This window comes from Adelges cooleyi, unplaced genomic scaffold, assembly GCF_023614345.1.
Source record: "Adelges cooleyi isolate 19-005CV unplaced genomic scaffold, UGA_ACOO_1.1 ACOO_flye_CR_arks_rails_tigmint_CR_PRNA_574, whole genome shotgun sequence".
NCBI classification, from domain to species: Eukaryota; Metazoa; Arthropoda; class Insecta; order Hemiptera; family Adelgidae; genus Adelges; species Adelges cooleyi.
In genome coordinates, this window is record NW_026096268.1 from 5245234 (window position 1) to 5268708 (window position 23475).

The following is a 23475-nucleotide window of genomic DNA, read 5'->3' on the forward strand; positions in this document are numbered from 1 at the left end:
ATCTACAAACAAAAGAAATTTAGAGGATTCAAATACATAGTAGAAACACTAGGAATAACATAGGACATAAGTATCAACCTTGTAGTACTTCTGAAATTACTTTGAATTCTTCAGTTGTAGAATTATCATCTTGACCAGTTAAGAACGTCCTGAAATGTATGACGATAACCAAGGTACATGCGGTTATTAATCCCAACTTTGCTTAGTTTGAGAATACTATTTATCTACTTTATCAAATGTTTTTTTCAGACTGTATAAATTACATACCTACATTTAGAAATACAAACTGTGTAGATTTTTAAATTAAACTCTTGATATTAGAAAGAATAGACCTTTATAGTTTATACATTTGGACTCTTTAGGGTATCACCCGCATATCAACTATGGAAGACTTAATGACTTAACAAAAAAAATATTATATATTTTTCTAAATTAATACTATTATATCATTAATTTAACCAAGTATACCTAAAGTTTCAAAAATCAAATCTTAAATCTAGTTTGTGCAGTACACAAAAAAAACACGTAAAATATCGAAAACATGATATTAGTGATTTGAAATTCGTGTGTATTCAAATATTAGTACAACTATAATGCCTAAACAAAGTTGTAAATATGTTTTATTTGTACATCGCCGGTGACGCAAAACCAAGATTATTATTTTCTACCGTGAAACACTACAATTCTTTATTGCTTTAATAATATAACAGTTGTCTTGTGAGATAGTCTATTATATGTGTGTTCAAAAATGAAAATGTTCTACGTGTCACTGTGTTCCATTTTTTTTGCAATCGTCCATGTTCAGAGTTGGAAGTATGGTGAAATAAGATCCGCCAATGATATTAATCGTGAATTTATTCGAAAAATTGTCAACGTGGAAGAAGTGGAAAATTGGGCTCCCATAATTAAACAAACTATTATTTATAACGACATTTATAAACCAGCTCTGTCTTTGATCTCGAAGGAAGACCAATTGACCAAAACTATAAATGTACTCGATTTACTTCAGACCTATGTAAAAGGTGAGGAAACGAAAGAAACAGTAGATATAAATGTGATTCGTGACCTAATTACGGTCTGCTATGAATGTACGTGTTTAAAGAGTTTAAGTCTGTTTGCGTTATTAGTGAGTGAAGATTTAAAAAAATTAAAAAAATACCACGAAACAATAAAAAAAGATGAAACAATCAACGATAAAAAAGTTGACGAAAAACAAGATGTGTTAAAAGATGAAACAAACCACGAAAAAAAAGTTGACGAAAAACAAGATGTTTTAAAAGATGAAAGCACTACTCATACCTGCATGGATAAACATTCTCAGGGAGCTGGATGGACTAGTCCTTATGACCCGTACAATTGTAATACAGATGAGAAACTCTTAAAAAATTACAGATCTCCGTTGTATAAATACCAGCTTCGCAGTGTAATGGATCGTTTTGAAATACGAGGTAATGATAATGAGAAATGTTCTCCAGGAGTACCGCCTCAAGTTATTTTTTCTCATAACATTTTGCAAATGGAGAATACGTTCATCGCAATGATACGCAAACTGGCTGCACTTGACATGAAATATAATCTTCCACTAGAAATTTTCAGAGTGATCTATGGTCAACGCGCTGACGACGTAACAGACGATAACTACATAAATGGTGTCTTAAGTGTTCTAGAGGAAACGATTAAAATTGCAGATGACTTATTAACAAAAAAATGCGTTGACCACCAAGGCAGTTTAGTAAAGAAGTACGACGTGTTTCTTGACGATGGAGAAGGAAAGGAAATTAAGCAATTTATAACTGCGTTAGACCAAGATTCGAATATGGAATATAATTCACGACTTTTTGAAAATTTTGTCGTATTTGCGGAAAAAGCTATTAAAGAAACAAATAGTGTTGCACTATCTGATAAACTTGAAGTGCCCACGGATCTCGCACTGCTTGACAAATGTTCCAGTATGAAAGTTACAATTGACCAAGGTGATCTTGAGTTGGTTTTGAATAATCCTTTTTTCGAACTATCGTCACAAAACAAATACCTCGAAGGCAGGTAATGTAATGATTATGTTTATATTGAGTCACAATGTTGCTAATATTAATTGTAATAAAACCAAACGTTTAAACGATTTACTAAAGTGTGAGTTTTAGGTGTATAAGATTAGGCACAGTTAATAGATTTGTAAGAAAGAGAGAAGACGGCAAATTATTTTTTTAACTAAGTTAATGTGACAAATAAATTTAATAAATAGACAATTTTTGTTAACAAGAAATAAATAAAAATAATGTAATGATAGTAATTTTTTCAACGGATAGTTTTCAACATATACTCATGGTATACTGGCTTTTTAATAGTATTACAAGAATATTTATGTGGGATATAGAAATATGGTAGTGGGAAAGGAGGTTCAAAAGGTAATTTTTGTGATAGAACATATGGAATGGAATAGGTTATAAGAAGACTGAAATGGAATTGAATTTATCTTAGGATCTGTTAAAAAGTTAGTAGACACAAGATTCAAGTTAAAAAACTATTATATAAAAACCTATTTGGATTAACGCTAGGAATGTTAACATTACATCTAATATTTCGTTTATGAAAATTCATTGAGAAGAATAATAATTATTGTAAGTATGTTCTTTCGTAGGTTCTATGATAAGAATGTATATAAAAATGATGAATAACACTACGAAATACATGATTACTAGTATGCTGAAGTGGATGTGTCGAGTAGTTTGGTTGGATACAATTTAGAACAAGTACATAAAAGTGGTACTTGGGAATTAATCAATTGCATGAAAAATGATAGGAAATAAATTTACATGGTTTGGACATGTAGAAAGAAGGAAACTTATGAAATAGTAAATCAACCAAAAGGAGTGAGTTCAAATTTTAAAGGTTAATGTAGATCGAAGAAGTGAATACATGTTATAAGTTATAATGAAGCAAAAAGCAAGGAGGTGTGAAGGTGTGAATAAGTACCATAAAAAAACATTGTAGTTACTAAGATATTGGAATATTTTCAAAATTGTTGACGCTATTTAATTAATACCAACGAAGAATATAGCTACATTTTTTTTGTTATGATATATTTTTATAAAACATAATGACAATTTATGTTTTTAGATCTCCATTATATAATTACAAATTATTAGATAGTACGTTTGAAGACAATAATTGGAAGTCAAAAAATTCTACTTCAGATTATTCTGATTATGAGTTCAGAATCCAAAGTGTTGGAGACGATGTAGAATTCGACAAGCGGTTTGCTAATGATTTCAGTGACGGTATTGAAGATGAAGAGAACGATAGTAAAGATGAAGAGGACGAGACGAAGAAGAATATAATGACTTTCTCAAAAAATTTAAAAAATATCAACATGAGGGTAAAACATTCGACAGTTTAGCCAAATTTGATGTACCTATAAGTAATGATGAAACCAATAAAATGGAAACCGAGAAAAAGAGAATTTCTGGTAAAGAGGTATTGAAAAGTGATGATAGCCCGTAATAAAGCCGAAAGAAAATTATTAAATAACAATTGATAATAAAATGATTAATTTTGGTTTTATTCAATTTAAAAAGTTTTATACAATATGTATATTTATTTTCATAGAAAACTGATGAATATAATTGTATGGTTTCGATTTAGATACATATCATTTAAAAGTAAGCAGTTTCATTTGTGCTCCAATAGTTTTTACACTTTTTTGAGTTAAAATCATATTTAATATCTTTGATAATATAATCTTTTCCGCTGAATAATATGTGTTACAAATTATATATATATATATAAATATTATAGGGTATATCTATGTACTCTTATGTATCAGAATATATTTGGTAATAAAAAAAAAATGTTTTTATTTTTATTTTTATTTGGTAATGTCAAGTTCTTCAGTTATCAATGTTCACTTGTCCGTTGTGTGATTGAGAGCGATAAACACCAAAGTGTGGATATTAATGGATGGTAAATTACTTAGATAAAATACAGCCGAGTTAGTAAAACAAAAACGTTTTCATAGATCAATGATTTATAAAATTCATACCTTATCGTACTGACTCTCGGGGTATACATACATTAATTGGTAGTGTTAAAAGATAAATATATAGTACAAATTGCATTGAATTAAGTTTTATTTAAAATAAAATATATTCGGACAAACGGTGCAATATGAAGGTACAACTTGTAATTAAAGGTACTTAGTATTAAGTATATTTATATTGTAATGATATGTAAGTCATTGTACTCAATGAGTAGGTGGGATAAAAGATAAAATTTAACGGGGTGAAAATTAAAAATTGTGTTTTCTGATCTACAGGTCGTTGGAATATTGGAAAATTAACTTGTTTGTAAAAGTTATAGCCCGTCTCTATTATTGAAAACGGCTGGAGTGACTAAAAACATATCACGGGTTTTTATTCCAGTAACGGTTTAAACAGCTCTTGAGTTACTTCTATGTTTAAAATGAGTTCCTTGTGTATGCTCACCGGGTCAGATAAATCGTCTGAACTGAAATCTAACTTAACAAACCCGAACATGGTACTAAACCGTCGCGAAAACTCTTCGCACACGTCGTTGTAATGTACTATTCTCCTCGGCCTACTCCTGTCGTCGGAAATTACTGTGTTGAGGGCAGCAACTAATCGACGTATCGGCTCGAGCTCAATGTGGAATCGATCAAACTTGACCCTGACGTAGTGATCTATCAAATTGAAAAAATTACGACTTGCGGTTTCCATCAGGTCAAAACAATTTTGTTCTATCAATTTCATCGAAAGCTCGCAGAACCTAGATACTGTGGTAAAAGCAGCACTTTCGTAAGCGTTGATGATCCGCGCTACTCCTTCTTCGTATTTTCCGTTTTTTTTGCAAAGTTCTACAACGGTGTTTAACGATTGACCGGCGGCAATGGCGACGGTATAATTGCTTAATCTATACGCTGTATAGTTATGTCCCTCGATTATGATATTAGAGCCTTCAATATTATAATCGGGGTGAATCGGTTCAATACCGAATTCTGAAACGTCTGGCGCTAAAATTGACTCGTCGGCAACACAAAACATATGTATGTTGCTATAACAGGTACCGGTTCTCAACGTCAATTTCATTATGGCTCTTTCCATCTTTTGGCAATTTATTAAAAGTTCTTCATCATACTGTCCGCGTACGTCTTGAAAACATTTAAACAAAAATACAACCGTGCACACTTTTAACAAATACATATTTCCACTGGTCCGAATGGAAAAGTTTTAAGCGCTCAAACTGGCTGTGATTGTCGAATTTGCTAGAACTTGCTCCGTCAGATTCCGAGTTAAATTAATGTACGGCCACAAATATTTGATCGGTTTTAATGTATAGCAAAAGTTTAATTTAAAAAATGTCTAATGTTTGTACGCGTTCAAATAAAATAGTAATTTAATCTCAACCGTAAAACCAATAAACAAATAACGGATCTATGTTATTTAGCGTCATGGACTTGTTGTAGTTTTTTTAAATTTAGTTGTCGAAAAATTGTAATGATGTTGGTTGGTGAAGTAATTCATTTGATAATTATTTCTACGTATTAGAAATTAATTATTCTTGGGAATTGGGAAAGCTTATGGTATAAAATGTGGTATTACACATTTATATTGACATGAACGTTATTAAAAATTTAATTTATTTTCAAGCGCAAAATCTGTACTGTTATCGGATAAAATATGTTACTAAATTATGCGACAACGGCGTTTTGTTATTTGGAATTTTAGCTGTCGAAATATTGTAATGACTTTTGTGTATAAATGATTAGATTTGATGATTATTTTCTACGCGTTATACATTTTTTGCCTCGGAGAAAAAAACAATGGGTCATGTGATTTGTGTAAAAATTGAAGGTACCTACCAAAAACATGTTCAAGACCCATGTATTTTCTACGAAAGAAGCAATGTATGAGTACTGTTATTTAAACAATAAATACACCAACAACTTTTCGTCGACAAACTTTAAAAGTATTTATGTTTAGAATTAAAGCCTTGCTACATGATACCGAAAACTATAATTGTATTAAAAAGTGTATTTAGAAATATAACATTTGTTGGTACATTAAATAGTACCGTTAATTACATTTATAGTGAATTTTATAATGATACTACAATTACTTATTGTTAGTGAACGTGTGACCAATGCCATTTTCTTGATTATCATTCTACTTCTAGCAATTATTAATTAAGAATTTAAGAACCAAAAAATATCATTAAAACATAGTAGTATGTAACATAATGAAGTTAAATAAGTCATTTTAACAGTACATGTCCTACATTGTTTAAGTGGCTTTAACTTTTGATGATAAAAAAAAGTTGTATTTTTTTGATTTTCAATATTTTTGTTTACGGCTTTATTTTGAACAACCAAATTCTCGTTGACGATGATAATCAGTTCTAATTTTGTTTACTCTGGTAATATACCATTCTATAAACTCTGTCAGTAAAATTAAGATGTGATTCTTAAGCAAACATTTCAATTCGTTGTGTGTAGTCGCCGACTTCTTAATCGTTAATGTGCCAAATATATTACCAAAGTTCGCGTCGTCTTAAGTTTACAAGTGACAGTTAACCGGACTTGGAAAGTTTTAGGTACAAAAGTTGTATTGCTCTAGCTTTTCGCTTCCAGGCTTTTGCGGTAATCTACACAGATTTTGTAACCGTATCTTAACGATTATGTTGGCCATTTAAAAACTTTAAACGTTTTATTCTTTATTATGAAACGCGCCAAACAACAAGTAAACGGTGCACGATTAGCTTTTCTTGTAATAAAACGTGCGCATGTTTTGTTAATTGAAAACCATTACATTTATGTTACTTGTGTCTCTTTCACTCCTTCATCCTCAAAAGCGGAAAATTTTGACCGATTTTTCAACACGTATAAAAACACCCTTTAAATCGTGTAAAAAAAAAAAGACTCAAATCAGAAATTGACAAAGTTATGTCATTGTTTTGTATGTACTTTGATAGAGCGTTACCTGAACATCATTAAATCTGAAAGTGATTTCATCACAATAAAACGCTTCGATACAAATCTCCAAATAGTACAAATCTAGCACAGTCTAGACCAAACTCAGTATTAACCAGCATAGTAAAAAAATAGCCAAAGTAACGTCCAGTATCTACATATTAGTACGGAAACATTTTCTTGAATGCTATTTTATATTTTATCTTTGTAACTTAATTATGAGTACATGAAACTACTAAAATTGAGTAAAGGGTTATAAAGAAGGTCTGTAGTATGGCTATATTAAATAAGTTTAAAATCAAATCCCCGCTAACCTTTTTTACCACACAACTTGTTTCACTGGGAAATCATAAAACTTTAGTAAAGTAGTATAGTATATCTTACATTGTAAGAAGCTACCACACTACAATGAAGTTAGTCAGTAGACGCAATGTTTCTATCAAATAAAATTCTAGAAATCGCTTCGATGCGAATCTGTGGTCTACTCCCAGTAAAAATAGATTTCGAAATATTTCATCACCGGCAAATTATTACCAATACGTTATCGCCTTCTTAGCATTTTGTTACAATCTTTATAGTTAAAAATACGACATTTTATCGCCAAACTACTAAAGTTAATTTCAAAAATAATATAATATCATAGTTGCTGAATATTATAGTAGTATAATACAGAGACCATATGATATTGAAACCATATAAAATAAGTGTGCCTGTTGAAATTATCAATATCTTCGCAGGCCGCAGCTGTCCAAACAAACAACGAAACAAAAAAACAAATCGTTACAACATGGTAAAACTTATATACTACCAAAAAATACTATCTATGCAAGCTACATGGAAAAATATACTTTAAAATGTATAACACGGTTTATTCTAAAGGAATATTATGGCCTGAATATGTATGGCTTATTTGTCTATTTGGGCAGGCTAATCAACATTTTATATTACAGAAACTTTATTACATTACACACTATAGTCTGTATAATATGTATAATTAACTTGTGAATACACATTATTAATATGTATTTTTTATTTGTTAACAAGTTAAAATAAATAATAGGATAACAACAATAGAATGTTGATGTATTTTCTCGGCACAGCGATATTAGTAATTTTCAATTTACACAGTCAAATAAAGTTCCTAAGCCTCACTCGTTGAGTTTCTAAGTACTGAATAATTAATATGCCGATAAGATAAAACTAACAATGAAAAGTACCGATTAATTAAGCCATAACTGAATCACTAGTCAAAAAAAAATATATATTTTTTTTATGTTTTACAAATTTTGCAAAAACTGTATAGTTGCTGCGTGAAAACTGCCACTATTTGATTTTATGTCCACATCAACTATTGTAATATGCGCTGTTGTAGTTTTTTATATTTAACTTAACAATATACCTTTGTAGTAGTCTTATTTTTCTCTACGTTTTTAAAAATGTGTTTTAAACCTAATTGTTTTTTATAATTATTATTTAAACTACACGGATAACTCTTTAATTTAAATCTCAGAAACAATTAGATATCGTCTACACAAAAAAAAACCAATTATATATTTTTTTATTTTTTGTTTTCGGATTTCGTTTGGATTTGTTGTTGTTGAATGTTTCGCGGGTCGGCCAGATCACACTAAAGTAATAAATATTCTTTTTAGTTGAAACTGCACCAGGAAGCCAGCCGTCGAGTCACGATTTCACGTTGAACAAAATAAAACTCTGATAGTAATTACTGATCGAACAAATTAAACCGTCCCGTCCAAACAGGCGCCGCGCCCGTCTCATATTATGTTAAACGCGCCGTGATGGTAAAATCGGTAAACGATTAACGCGATTAGGTTTGCAGGTAGATAATATTATAGTATTATATTAGTATAGGTTATAATATTGTCTATAATGCGTGTATTATTATCGGCTAAAATGTTCCTCGAGCCTTGAAGAATTTCATTATTTACGATTGTGTTTGATCTGAAATTAAACAAAAAAAATAGAAACAAAATAAATAACATGGGCGTTCTCGTAGATAATAATACAATTATACATTTATAATATTCTACTCTTTCCTTCTTCGCCGCTATACACACACACACACACGCGCGCACAATACAATAATTATAATTATTACGAAACTACAATATTATCGTGTTCAACCTTCGACTGTTCACAACGCCGATGATTTAAGCGTTTTGTGTAAACATACACTCACAGACGGACGCTCATTCGCAGACTAATTACTTACCAGTTACCGGTTTTTCGAAACGAAACACGATAAACTTGACCTCTGCGCAAGACGATTGCCAATTCAGTCGGAAGTGCGAACGGTTTTTTATCCTATTACAGCTGTACCCGACTGTAGTGGTTTTATTTTGGTACATCTTGACCCAATTTTGTTTCTTATCACGGAAGGACAGTGCAAATATTTTGTTCGTTGTGTTGGGATGATTTCCATAAAATACTATATGCCGAGGCTCCCACGGTGGAAAAGGCGCGTGTCTCGGTCGTCGGCTTCGCTAATTAACGTTTGCCGTTCGAAAAACACATTCCCGTTTAATGTATTCGGTTGGTTTTTTTGTTTTTGCAAAAATTTCACTCGTTCCCTCTAGGTCAATTTTCTAGGTTTTGCCATTGCGGTTGAACCGGTCGGTTGTTATTCTATTAGTTATAACTGACTTGTGTAAATGAAAACTTGATTAGTGTCTTCTTTTTTTGCGGTCAATAACAAATTTGACATATTTCAAGCACTTTCCGTGCACTCGATATAAATGCCAAACTTGTCATACATATTTGTGTAATTGATGTATTAAGTTTGTAGTAAGTTTTAATAGTTTATGAATAATAAAACAGATAGAATCTTTCCTATTTATTTATTTTTTATTTAAATTTGTATGCACTTTATTTAAGCACAAGCCGCACAACAGCAAGTCGATGCGAAAAAAAACTCTATATACTTTTGTTAACTGCGACGATAATATCTTCAATCGTGTGGTTAACTTCACTTTGAATTACCCCATAGGTAATATATATATATATATGTATATCGCAAATAAAGAGAAATATTTTGAAGTGAAAATGTATATAGTGTCAATTGTTCAATGCTAATTACGGTTCCCTTACGCTAATAATAGAAAAATAAAGAATACCTATAACAATTATTTCTGTGAAAATACAATTTTTTTTCATTTTAACAATTTTTAAGAAAAATACAGTCAGGAACTGCCATTTCTTATCATATTTTAACTTGTATATAGTTAAAGACGAATCGGAAATATTTAGTACAATTTTAATTTAAAAATTATTGAAAAATATTTGTATTTTTTTCAGCTTTATCGAGTCGTATGTATACATAATTGCACAGAAGTTACTTATGCCCTACTGACGTTGATTTACCTTAAATCCGATGTATTTTAATTGCTCATTCGTAGTAAGGACGCATAAAATGATGAAATTTTCCGGTCACTGCAGATTCCGGTAATAATCGTATGTGATGTGTCTTTGACCAACAAAAGAAAAGTAAAAAGTACCAGCGCCGTTCGCATAATATAAACAGTGTTAGGTAGATCCGGGTTGACGTTTTACTCGTGTAGAATATAATTCGCATTGTCACACAGGTTATTATTATTTATTTTCGAAGCTTTCCAAATATTTATTCTGCGGTAGTCAAGCGCCATAAGTATAGATTTTCTATTTCATTATCGTTTAGCATTGTATTATAGACCTTACTTACACGTTTCACTGTTCAAACGGACGTTCGAAGGACCCGTAATGAGCTAAACAAAATATAGAAGAACGATAATAATGTATAACCTTACAACTGGTTTTAAAATTATTTTTTTAAACGGTTCGGCGAACAAATGTATATGGGCAATCTACAGAGTATTGTTTAGTAATTAATCTTCGAGAGTTGGTATGCCTACAGTAAATTCGCACAGAACGTATTCCAAGTAGGAAACAGGATTATCAAAAATCTAGTTTTGAAAAAAAGACAGATGCTACTATTTTTAAATCTTTAAAAAATGCAATAACAATAAACAACTAACGTCCTAATAGAAACAAACTAAATTGAACAATATAAACGAAAAGTATAACAATATACTGAACGAGAAAATTTGATGAAATTAGAATTAAGTTTTGATATCCTATCAACTTTCAAATGTACAACTGTAATCGAAAATTAGTTTTAATAAAACATATATGTAAGTACTACTAAAATAACAGTATTTTCGCAAATTCGTTTGGTCCCATATCTTATTCCAAGTTATAATTAACCGATAGTGAAACATTTTACATAAAAAATTTTAAAAATTGGTGATTATCGTCGAGGTCAGTACCGACCGGTAACTCTAAAGTTTCTGATCAATTCCAAGTTCGGCTTCGTGCATATGACTATGATCGAAGAGCCGTTGTCGAGTGAGTCGATAATTGTGTTTTAGGTTCGCGATCGACATAAGTAAGATCATTTTGCCCGTCGTCGGATGTCGATAAGTTGAACAACCTTCATCGTGTGCGACGTTTCCGAGGCGGCTGTGCGAGCATTATGCTTTTATATAGTATGTTATAAATAAATACATTTGCCCCCTACCCGCCGCGGCTGTATGTACCACCACACCGTCTGTTGTGCACGGGTAAGGGGAATTCGATTGCAAAGGATAAGTACAATTGATGTATATATATATATATATATATATATATATATGTATACCTGTATAATATTGTGTAACCGATGTTCTGACCCGGCTTGGCCATAAACGGATACGCCGCCAACGGCCGATGCATTATACATGCCGTATACTCGGATACTTTTGTTTTCCATTCGGCGGAAAAACGACAAGTCTAGCACAATGAACCGGCGGCCTTCCACCAGCGCCACCGCCCTGTCCTTTGTTAAGGCAGGCAAGACCGGTGTTCCCGTCGCTCGTGTGTCTTCGTAGGGTTTCCCTAGATGGTGCGATGGTCGGACCGCTGCGGTGACTGGTCTTGGAGGCAAAAAAAACTCGGGTAATCCAGGCTGGATTTTAACCCGAGATCCCTAGATGAATTTCTCCGATGGCCGAAAATTATGACCCTCGTCAAACTTGTCACCATCGATGTGGAGCGGATAAGGTATTTGAATTTAGGATTATGGTGTTGTATTATTTTTGTCTGGACCCACAATACCTTTTTTAACCACCGGACCGATTCCTTCATTTAGCAAGTCTGTAGGTGCAGAGAAGGCACTTTTTAGAACAAACAATGATTACTCATTCACCTTCAAAATCGAGAAAAACACCCAAAAATTACGAAACTTTTGGATAACTGTTGAATTACTTTCAAAATTGAGTGGGGATATTCTTTAAATATAGTACCATTATACAGTAAAAACCCAAGAAAATATCAGTAACACTTTACCCCCTATAAGGGTTTAGGGGTAGACATTTTTTCTTTGTTTCGCTTTTAAGAACAGTTATTTAAAAAAAATCTATTTGCAAAAAAATACAACTACAATTACAAGGACAATAAATCGTATAAAATGTAATTTATTGTAATTTTTGTTCGGTATTCGGTTATTATCACGGTGATGTTTTTTTAAATTTAGTAATTATGTAATTTGTATTTTTTTTTAGCTTCGTTGCGATCGCAAGGAACTTGGTTTTATAAGGATGTTTTTTTTTATGGCTGTAGACACGATTACTTTTTTTCCTGTGGACTGAATTACTCGTGTAGCACCTCTATTAGATCCGGAATCGTAAGTAGGATCATTTACATTTATATTGAATAATTCACCATCGACAGTTTCGCGTCGAAGCGTTTATTTGAAGATGATTTTATTATTTTCAATTTTAATAATTCCCTCTTGCGACTTGTGACCTCTTCGACCTTGAAAGGCTACTTTTTTTATCCCTCAATCACATTGTGCCGACTTTTTTATAGTTGTATTTTAATAAAAAGAATTTCGACTGAGTTCGTCTTGACTCACATGATCTTTCTTTATAATATTATTATTGTATAGAACGTTTAATCCAATTTAGTTTAAAGGCTAAGGGGTAAGACACATTTCAACGATGTCCATACTCACAATTTATCGCTGAACCATATGATGTCTATTTTACTTTTCTCATGTTATTTGCTATTATTACATCGAGTAAAAAAAAACTTTTTTCAAAGCAAAATAACTTTAAATTTAGTTGACAGTGTACTAAACGAAAGCTAATCAAACCTATTTTTGGGTAAATTTAAGTTCGTCTTAGGCAACGACTAGCAGAAAAATAAAAATATGCTGGTGCAAAACGTTAAGGATCCTAAAACTCGATAAAACTAACCGTAAACGTTTTACTAAGAACCGTACTTACCACGTTTGGACACTTAAAGATAAAATGGGCATAACAATAGGCTATTGTTGTAGACTATGCATGATAATGGGTTAAACACAATAAACCGATCGCACTCGATATTATTTAAACGCTAAAATATAATTTTTATTTCTTATAACACAACAAAATTTTTAGTTAGTTTATATTATATTATTGCAGGATGGGATGGCCAAATTTATATTTTATAAACAATGTTTTTTAGACAATGTTTTATATCTTGTTCAAGTATTATTAAAATATTTACAGTATGAATAAAACATTTTTAACAGAATTTTGTAAAATATACACACACACACACATACACATTTTTAGTACCTTTTTAGTTCGAGTCGTATTTTCAGTTATGTCTTTATAAGGGAAGTATTTTATCCTTTTTAAATGGTTTTTCGGCAATAACATATTTATAGAGAATAGTAATTATTAGTGCCATATTGAAATTATATAATTAAAATTTTTATGGTTAATCGTTTCACAGTTAAAACTGTTTATTTCATTATCTTTTTCCAATGGAAAACATTGCTGTAAGCCCACAACTCATTATGCTGTTTAAATCGTAAACAAATTAATTGTTTTTCTCAGTAACATTTGACCTTCACTAAACATGTTGTATTCAGTATGTTAGTTGTTATTGAATCTATGTGCCCAGAAGAAAATATAAACTTTATCGTAGATCCAAAAATTTAAAAATTAAACAAAACACATCGCTGAAAAACTAATACTTTCTCGGCTCCTCGTCGAAGGTTAATAAATTAAGTTTTACAAAATAAAAATTAATACAAATATTACATATTTACATATCTCTAAATTTATATGGGTAAAAAACGGGCATGCGAGTTTTGGCTAACTTGAAGTTTTAAAAACTATCTGAAAAAATGAAATCTTCTAAAGTTGCAAAATGTGATGTTGGCCTTGTTTTATAGTCAAGCTACAGTTTGTAACTGTGTACGTCGGTAAATGCACGTCGCTCCGATTTATTGAATTAAATCTAAAAGACATCTTTACGAAACAATAATTACTTTTTGTCGTAATTACTTATTTGTGGTTGATACTAGCATTCGAAAATTAAATGTGTTTTTTACATGCTCTTGCACCTCATTTGGTCAGTCCTTAGCTAAGAAATGATGTGGGTTGTGTTGCTATACTAAACGCAAATGTAGTAGCTCGAGTTAAACCGCACTGGCCGTACGTTGATTGGTGTAATAATTAATGTGCGCTAGGCCACGTAAAGGTCGAAATAATGCTTTTTCACCGCGTCATGGCAAGATTAAAGTGTTAATGCGCCTGTGCTTGTCTCTTGAACGTAGGTTCACGTGTATGTCCTATATCGCGCCCAAACGACACAAATTGTCGCATAACAATAATTAATTTCGCTTCCCTTTACAATCACGGTCATACGAACCGTTGCTTTAGGTACGTTTGTGGACTTGAGGTAGTGTCAAAGCGAAGTGCCCCCCTTTTGAATTCCTTAAAATACATTTAACTCTCAAGTGTACACTAATGAATTTCCTCGCAGTCATAACGGATGGCGAATCCATTAAAAACGGTGAATTGCTTTTTATGTAAAGCAAAGAATGCCGGGATTTCATCTACCTCTTACATTCTTCAGATACATGTTTTACACAATTTTCAACATTCACGTTTTATGTCAGGGCGTCACACTGTGTATACTTTGAATAGCAGTGGCGCCGGATTTCAATTAGTTAAATTAGTGAAATTGTCCCTTTTGGCGTTACAAACGACTAAGAGGCATGCACGCAAAGGCTATTCAGTCCTATGTGGTATATCGAGTTTGTCGCAGAATGCGCACGGAAACCGTTCTATCTAAGTGGATTAAACAAAAATGATGCACATTAGTCCTATAAAATCAAATCGTTTGGGTAAATTCCTCACGCCTAAAGCATAATAATATCTAATAAAATGTATAGCTAATGTCGACAGCCGGCTGAGAGGTCAAATACAGTATTATTTTCATCCTCGCGCTACTCCTCTAGCACAGAATCGCCTAAGCGGCTTAACTATCTTAATACAAGTTGGTATTAAAAAAAAAAAAAAATAGTAATCGATCTCTCTTTTTTTACTGACGATGCAATTTATGATACACTTAAACACCCACCTGTGCGCCTCTATAGTAACAGGACTCCGGTGCTGGCAATAGGCCTATGTCATGCTATGTCATGGTCAGCCAATATTCTAAACAGACCCAACGAATTCGGATAGGTCAAAGTGGGCTTGCTTTTATTTATTGTGCAGTAGGCGTAGTCGAACTAAAACTATTAGAAGTCACGACGCATGTTGATTGATAACGACAGAAAATACCATTACATGAAATGGTACCAAAACATGCAGCCATAAGTGGTAAAATTGACTTCATCATAAAGAGCTGTTTTTGAAGGTCCAAATTATAATAAATCAAACAGCAACCTTTTTATAATTGTTTATGGAAGTCGCATTTCCCAAACAGTAACAGAATCTTTTTTTTTTCGCTTTATTCCATTAAAGTAGGGTCCACTCGCTCTGCATTTCTCTATCCTTTACCACTACTTTTCATTTTCTCCATACTATATACTAGCGTTAAGGGGTGCCTCGGTCAAGATAGATCACAACTCACAGGATCGCTGTTATGTATATAGTAGGGATGAGATTGAAATCCGGTTTGACGGATTATCAAGTTAAATAATAAAACTACTGTTATGAAATGTTTATATCGTTTATTTGAAACTGTACTATTTAATTTAGATAAAACAAATAAAAAATCCGGATAATACGTCAAATCCATTTATTCCTATGACTAATGTGTTGCAGCGCTACTAAGTACCGATGTGCGTCTTTCAAAAGGTTAGCTTTTGAGTAATTACTTGCGGGCTTGCGGCGTCATTATAAACGGTAAGCGGGTCCGGCTTAACCGCAATGTTATTATATGTGCTGGTAAGATTTGAAATCGTTATCAATCATCGTCACTCGGGTAAAACGTCGGGCCGCTTGTCACGGGTATAGTGTTTGACAAATAATCGAATTCGGCGACGTTACACGGGTCATGTACACTTTACTGTTGTAGATAGTTGATGAACTAGCGGAAATCCTTTTGTCTCGCCTGGTGAACCTCTTAAGCACTTGCCACGACGTTTTCGTCCGTCAAAAATAACAACATAAACCCTCGAACAGTAGTCCACAATTTGCGGTAAAAATCAAACGATATTGCATACAGTTCTTCTCAAATGTCCCAGGCGGTCTTTTGCGCCAATATTCATCGCTTTTGGTCACATCTAACTAAACTAACTAACTCGACATCAATATGCCGTCCGTCGGCTCCGTTCGCTGTAATTTAGGGCAGTCTAAGTGTATTCCAAATACCCAAAAGTATTAAATTTCGATTGTTTAATTGGTCATAATCAAACAATCTATCAAAAAAAATTAAAATCTTAAAATTTTAGGTCAAGCTTTGAGGTTTTTAGTACCCCGAGCCCTCCTAAATTTTCGCCAACGGTGAACTCTCTAAGTATATTATAAGTAAAGGATTTAATGGATAGTTAATGCACAAGTTGTGACTATAGTGTAGACTATAACTGCATAGTATGACTTTTATAGTCATATGATGGTCATATCTTTAGTGCTAATAATATTGCCGAGTGCTGACTTATAGTTAATTTATTCATAGACGTACCGAAACAGTTTTATCATTTAAGTATTTATTGTCGACTAGCAAGTAATATTATACGTTTTTTTTGTGCGCACAAATTTATCATGTAGGTCTGCACTGAGCTGACTTCGGCTGCGTCGGACCGTTTGTCTGTGATCAAATCAGTTTCTATTTTCTTGAATGTATTAAAACTATCTTAGTTTGAACTATTATTATTTTCGAATCTTGTCATGTTGTCATTAGTAAGCTGCCACGTCAGACTCATTGCAAGGGTTCATCTTCAGAGCGAACGTCTATCACGCTGAAGATGGACTCTGCAATGGGTTAGATTCTTATTTTTATACTGTCTCCCAACCGCAGTGTTAGTATTGCCCTCTCAGTGTTAACTTATAAGTGTTTCGCGTGTATACACTGTGCTAAACAAACATTTTATTACTTCTTGCTAAACAAGCTCTTTATTATGTCAAATTAATTCTGTAAACTGTGCTGACAGCGTAACATTTTTTTTTTTTACCAAAATTGCACCAGACATATTATTTCAACTTAAATAATTTATTTGTTCTACAAACATTTGTCATCGTTACTTTTAAACGAATGTTATTTTCAATTATTGAAGTATAGATTTATTAGAACATAACGATTTATATGGAATAATTTTAAGGTAGCGATCATTATTTTTTATTTGCAATTTCCATTCGTGTAAAACTAGGACGTCGTCGCGCATGTATCAGTTTTATTTTCTATTCAAATGTCTAGTCATAATTTCGCATTAACTCGGTCAACCCGTTTATTTTAAAAGTTGCTTTTCAGTCACCTGATATTTTATATTAATTTCCTCGTACGATGACCTCCCAATAATGCAATATTTAAGTCGCTTCGTACATCCGCCTTTAACTTTCTCGTTTCCACCACGCTCTTTTTCTTTTTGTCTGTTCCTTTTGTGTTTTTTTTTTTTTACAATTAAAGCGCAAGACAACAATATTATTATTAAACAAATACGTTTTCGCAATAGCGTACACTACGTAACACAACATCGACACATCTTTGTGCGCTAACATTACCATATCATCATATATTATTACAGTACCTGTATTATAATACTATAATATTATGCTATATTATAGGCTCTTGGGGGCTCTGGCGTTGTTAAGCTAATAATAAATAATAACTATCATAACGATAATTGCAGGATAGCACGAGAGGAACCGGCGATTATCCGTTTAATAGCGATTACGCGCAGACCGGGCACGCTATTTTTATAACGTGTGTGTCTGTCTGAATTGATTATGATTACATATTATTATTATTATTATTATGCCACCTCAAGGATCATTTAAAGAATCGCGGGATGTATTTTCCGGCGCATTTCATTGTGTTTCGATTTCCTCACACTGTTTTATGGAGCAACGTCTATTATTGTTAATAATAATATTATTATTTTTTTGTTCACCAAACTTTGGATCCCTGACCGCGGTGCACCTCATTCTTCCTGCATAAATCGCGGTTTGTCGCCGACACGACGAATACACCTTACCATACACACACACACATACACACTATACATAACATACAACGTGTGTGTTATATGGATACACAAAAGGTTTGGAGCACACCAGTTACCGCTCGTATAGCGATTAATTATTATTATTATTATTGTTAATCCTTCTCCGGTCGATTGTTTTAAGATTTCGTACACAGCCGGTTCGGCCGGCCGCCCGCGGGGCACACGTGCATTGTTCGCCGTCGTCTTCTTGGTCCCGAAGAGGGCATATTATATATAATACATAGGAACTATATATATTGTACCAGTTTAAGTACGTCAGCCATCCCCATTTGTACGCAACGGGATTCTATTCATGACCCTCTCCGACCCGTTGGTGTTCTTTTTACGCTTTAAAACTATCTTTAGATCTTGTAGGTATAATATACTTTTACTAATATTTGTTTTAAGATTACTAATCGCCGTTCAACGTACTTACTCCAAAATCCGAATAATAACCAATTACCTAGTCTAATAAGTTCAATGAAAGATTGACATTTTTTTTTTTCGTCATGAACTAGTAAGAGGAATGGGTAAACTTTTTTATTTTTGCCCTAATAGAGCAGGCTCGATTTCTGTTCCGTTAACTTGATACATGAAGAAATCAGTCCAGTGATTTAAAAAATAAAAACACGTTGTAATAATAATATATTTTTAGCTCCACATCGAAGCTCAAAACTTAACAGTGATTCCCTTTAACAAAACAATTAAATTCAGAAATTACGTGAAATTCCAAAAAAAATGAATTTGCCTATATATGTGTATGTTTATAATTTTAAGGACTCTGAAAAAATAGCATTAAAGTGTTGTATTAAATCCAACCATTGGCAGTTATTCTGGGCAATGGAGATTGTGTATGAAAATAAATCAAAGACAAATATAGAAATACTGAGTTTCTCAAGTGAGTGAAAGTAATAAAATTGCATTTATTGATGTCGAGTAGTAACTTATTTTTAATATTCCAAGTAACAAATCTATTCAAATTAGTTTGTACGTTTATCATATTTAGTGCGGGCACATTTACAAAATATATTGAGTCATCAACGTAAAGGTGGTTTTACACGTTCAGCACTTGGTTTGTACAAGCTAACGGCGCGTGTTAATAAAAATCGTATGATTGCACAGTTTGTAATTTGAACTGTGTGACGCACATTATTACTGATTTTAACCAAAAGGCAAGACAAATATACCTTTTGAAGTAAAACTTAACTTTGTACAATGAATGTATATTATGTAAATTTAACTATAATTGGGTCGATATGATCAATTAATATAAACGTCTTAAATAATTGTTTTAACACCATATGCATTTACCCCAATATGCCTGTACATATACTAATATAAAATATAGTAAATAATCATATTTCTAGTTTTTAATTTACTTTGAATACGATGTGATAGTTAAAAAATCAATTTTCAAAAACTATGATATGAATAAAAAAGACAAAAAACTTAAATTTACAGTTAACTTTTTTTTTTACAAGAATTAATTATATTATTGAAATGTGTATATAAAAGGGTATATCACCGCTGTGTTAGATCAAAGTTCTAAATTTCTATAAAAAAAAATGCACGTTCTACAACCCATTTTTTTAAAAATATAAAATTATATTTTGTATGTATTAACTAATTATAAATAGTATCTAGTTCACTTTTTTACTTTTCAAAAAACAAAAAATTAAAAAAATGTTTTTCCTATTAAATCTTGTGCAGTTTTGATGTTTACATTATGTAAGTCTTAATCGCGCTGTCCATCAGCCAGTCGGTCTTTTTAACTGTATGTATGGCCACCAAAGACACTATTTACTATCTACTATATGGGCGTGAAATAAGTTTTGCACTAATGTTGCAGTAATTTTAAATAAAAAACAGTTTCGGAAATTTCCGTAACGACGACAATCTCTATTATTTATTTAGGTAATGAAAAACAATACAAAAATCGATTTTATTGTTTATGTACTTCTTAATAACAAATTGTCGGATGTAATTGCAGTGTATGTCACAAATACAAACGGATCCTACTAGTTTCGTAATCGTATGTAGTTTTCAAATATTAAAACAGTGTGGCAGTTTAATTTGTTTATACTCGTTAATAATTGTGTGAACAACTAGATATAATTATCTATCTTGAATTGGAAATCAAGGTCACATTTTAAAAATATTAACTATAAATTACGTTTTGGTCGTTTAAAGTTCAAGACCAGTTTTTTCAGGGACAAGGCTATTGGATTTGTATATAATATAAGAATACAATATTAATCGTGTCAAATAGTGTAGATATTTATTATATCTTAGTTATTATTGCTGTATATATATATATATTTTTTTTTTGTTTTTAATAAATTATACAAAAATTTGGCTTGTCCCATAAATATACACTATAAATGTATTTTTTTAGGAATTTACACATTGAAAAAAATTAGTTGGTTAATAAACACGTTTTACAGTTTGTAATGTTTGAGTAAACCAAACTTGCGACCAGTTTTCTTAGGGTTATGCAATTAGGTTGTATTATTTTAAGTCACAGCATCCTTAAACACTTATTCAGTATATCTAGTTACTTGTTAATGATTTTGTAAATCTAATGAGAGTGAAAATAGTTAGCTTTTGAATTTCAAGAATTATAACGCAAATAGCTATAAAATGTACATGATAATTTATTATCCGTTATAATTTATTTATTATTATCTGTAATTTATTTATTAACTGTAAGTTTCCCGTCAAGAACTTTTTTCTTTTTTTGTACATTAATAGCATAATAATAAATTATCATGGTTCATTAATTTGACATACTGTACTATCTTGGGCGTGAATTTTTTTTAACCAAAAATGTATACATAAGTATACAATAATGTAATAATATGCAAAAATATACCTTAAATTGTATTAAGAAATAGCGCGTTTACATATATATTTATTTTTTTAAATATTAAAGTTAATTCCCATCCTAACCGTTTGCAAAGTAACTGTACAACAAAAACAATGTTGTGCATTGCAAATATATTGCTTTGGAAAACGCAAACTTACTATCATATATTCATTTAAAAAACGTCTGAATCATCTCATAGTGTTTTAATTAAACTAGCGACACCTGTTTACATCTATATATATATATTATATATATATATATAAGTGTGTGTGGTTTTTTTTTACCATATTGTTTTCATCTTGTAATTATACTTACTTATTAAACTAAAAATTCACGAACAATGTGTGTTGCGATCAATGTCCTATGCGCGAATAATGAAAATTTAACATCTTTGTAATCAGATCACAACATTATGTTTTTGTAATCATTACGCCTGGCGTTCATTAACACATTTTAGATTTTGTTCGAGATACACTTAGTCATTTGAGATCAATTTTCCGGCTCATTCGAAATGATACTGTGTAGTGCCTACCTACTTAATGGATTATAACAGTACATCTTTCTTCGGGCCTATTCCAACTGTAATTGGATTTATTCAAATGATAAACGACTTTGGGTCGGCGTTTTTTTTTTCTTCAATTTATTCTCGTCTCGTTATTATTGTACGACCATATATTTTTCAGGGAATGTTTTAAAATGATGTATTTCTACGTTATTATTATTATTTTTTTTTTACTTATATTGCCTTTGTTGAAAATTCCTCGCAAAAGCCCTCGATGAAATAAAATGAAACTGTTATAACTACTAGAGAACAAATTAGGTTGATCGCTCGACTTTTATGCCTCTAATGTCGAACGAGGAGACAATATGATAAATACAACTATGCTATTACTATGTACCACGTGCACTATAATCGAACGAAGTTAAGGGAATATAGGAATGCTGCTGCGCGTTAACATGATAATATACAAGAGACCTTGATAATAAATAATACAAAATTGTATAAAAGAAATTATTTAATTGGGAAGTTTCCAATTAAATCGAGGTACCGGATCCAAAAAAAATTGGTAATAATAATAAGTGGATTTTGAGGTTGTTTGTTAGCCGAGTCAAATACGGCGAATGTCCAATAACAAAAATATTTCAAGATTACAATAGGTAGGTATATACAGGGATACTTTTCTAGTGTATATCCGAATTAATGTAGTGTTTTGCATAATGAATTCACGGTAAATCAAAATTACAATAATATTACATCGTATATAAAGTTTCAATGTTGAATTGAAAATTACAATACTTAAAATAACGATGATTTACGAGAAGCGCGACGGATAGTTAGTAATAATATACATTTTATTTTTTTTGCTGTACGGCTACTATTAAATTTTATTAAAATATCGAGAGAGAAAAAATCTTGTATTTTTCATTTGATTTGATTTATTTCGACCTTAACCGTCGGCGAGCGCATCAGTGGCTCGTGCGTGGCCTTACTCTCCACCCCTTGTCAGTGTCGTCTGTTGTACGACGAATAACGGTCGCCGGCAACGATGATTAATATTAATATTAAGGCAATATGTGTGTGTGTGTGTGATCGAGGTATGAATAATTTATATCGATCGTTTGGATCATTTCGATCATTTCACCGTGTACCGGCGACAGTGTGTTTCTCTCCAAATGCGATAACCATCATCTGGTCATAGGCTGGTCAAAGCGCACAAATGGCGAAATGTTAACCAGGTCTGGACAGCAAAGGCCTGAGGGTATGTGTGTGTGTGTAGCCTGTAGGGGATGATAAAGGGTCGGAAATCGACTGATGGTTTATGTATTTATACAAACGATAAATAACAATGAAATCATTAGATAGCCTCGAGTAATATTTGTGTTTGTCTATTACCTACAATATTATTTTATATCAAGACCGATCCATCCGACCGAAAACGCGCACTCGTCGTGTTAGGAGGGTTTAATTTCATACTATAAACCCAATCTCGCGTCTGGAAGTACCTGTATATTATGTCGAATATAACTATAATAATAATATACAGGGTGTACCGGGACGACTGTTGTGGGTGGTTTTCGATTCCTCTCCGTTGTTCGCGTTTACGG

General features: G+C 32.0%; 2 protein-coding genes across 3 annotated transcripts in view; both read left to right on the forward strand.

The window, feature by feature from the left end:
* Positions 1–23475, forward strand: part of LOC126843177 (serine/threonine-protein kinase S6KL) — a 65400-nt gene that overhangs the window by 24948 nt on the left and 16977 nt on the right. The gene's annotated exons all lie outside the window — the stretch shown is intronic.
* Positions 656–3755, forward strand: LOC126843174 (uncharacterized). Its single transcript, XM_050580537.1, has 2 exons — positions 656–2043; positions 3118–3755. Exons 1-2 carry the CDS (start codon positions 749–751, stop codon positions 3395–3397), a joined length of 1575 nt encoding a protein of 524 aa, XP_050436494.1. The 5' UTR covers positions 656–748; the 3' UTR covers positions 3398–3755.

What these genes read in the sequence shown, in the direction of transcription:
- LOC126843174 (XM_050580537.1), top strand. Translation starts at nt 749, where the DNA reads ATGAAAATGTTCTACGTGTCACTGTGTTCCATTTTTTTTGCAATCGTC. An exon ending in AACAAATACCTCGAAGGCAG is followed by an intron (nt 2,044 to 3,117) that starts GTAATGTAATGA and finishes TTATGTTTTTAG; the next exon opens with ATCTCCATTATATAATTACA.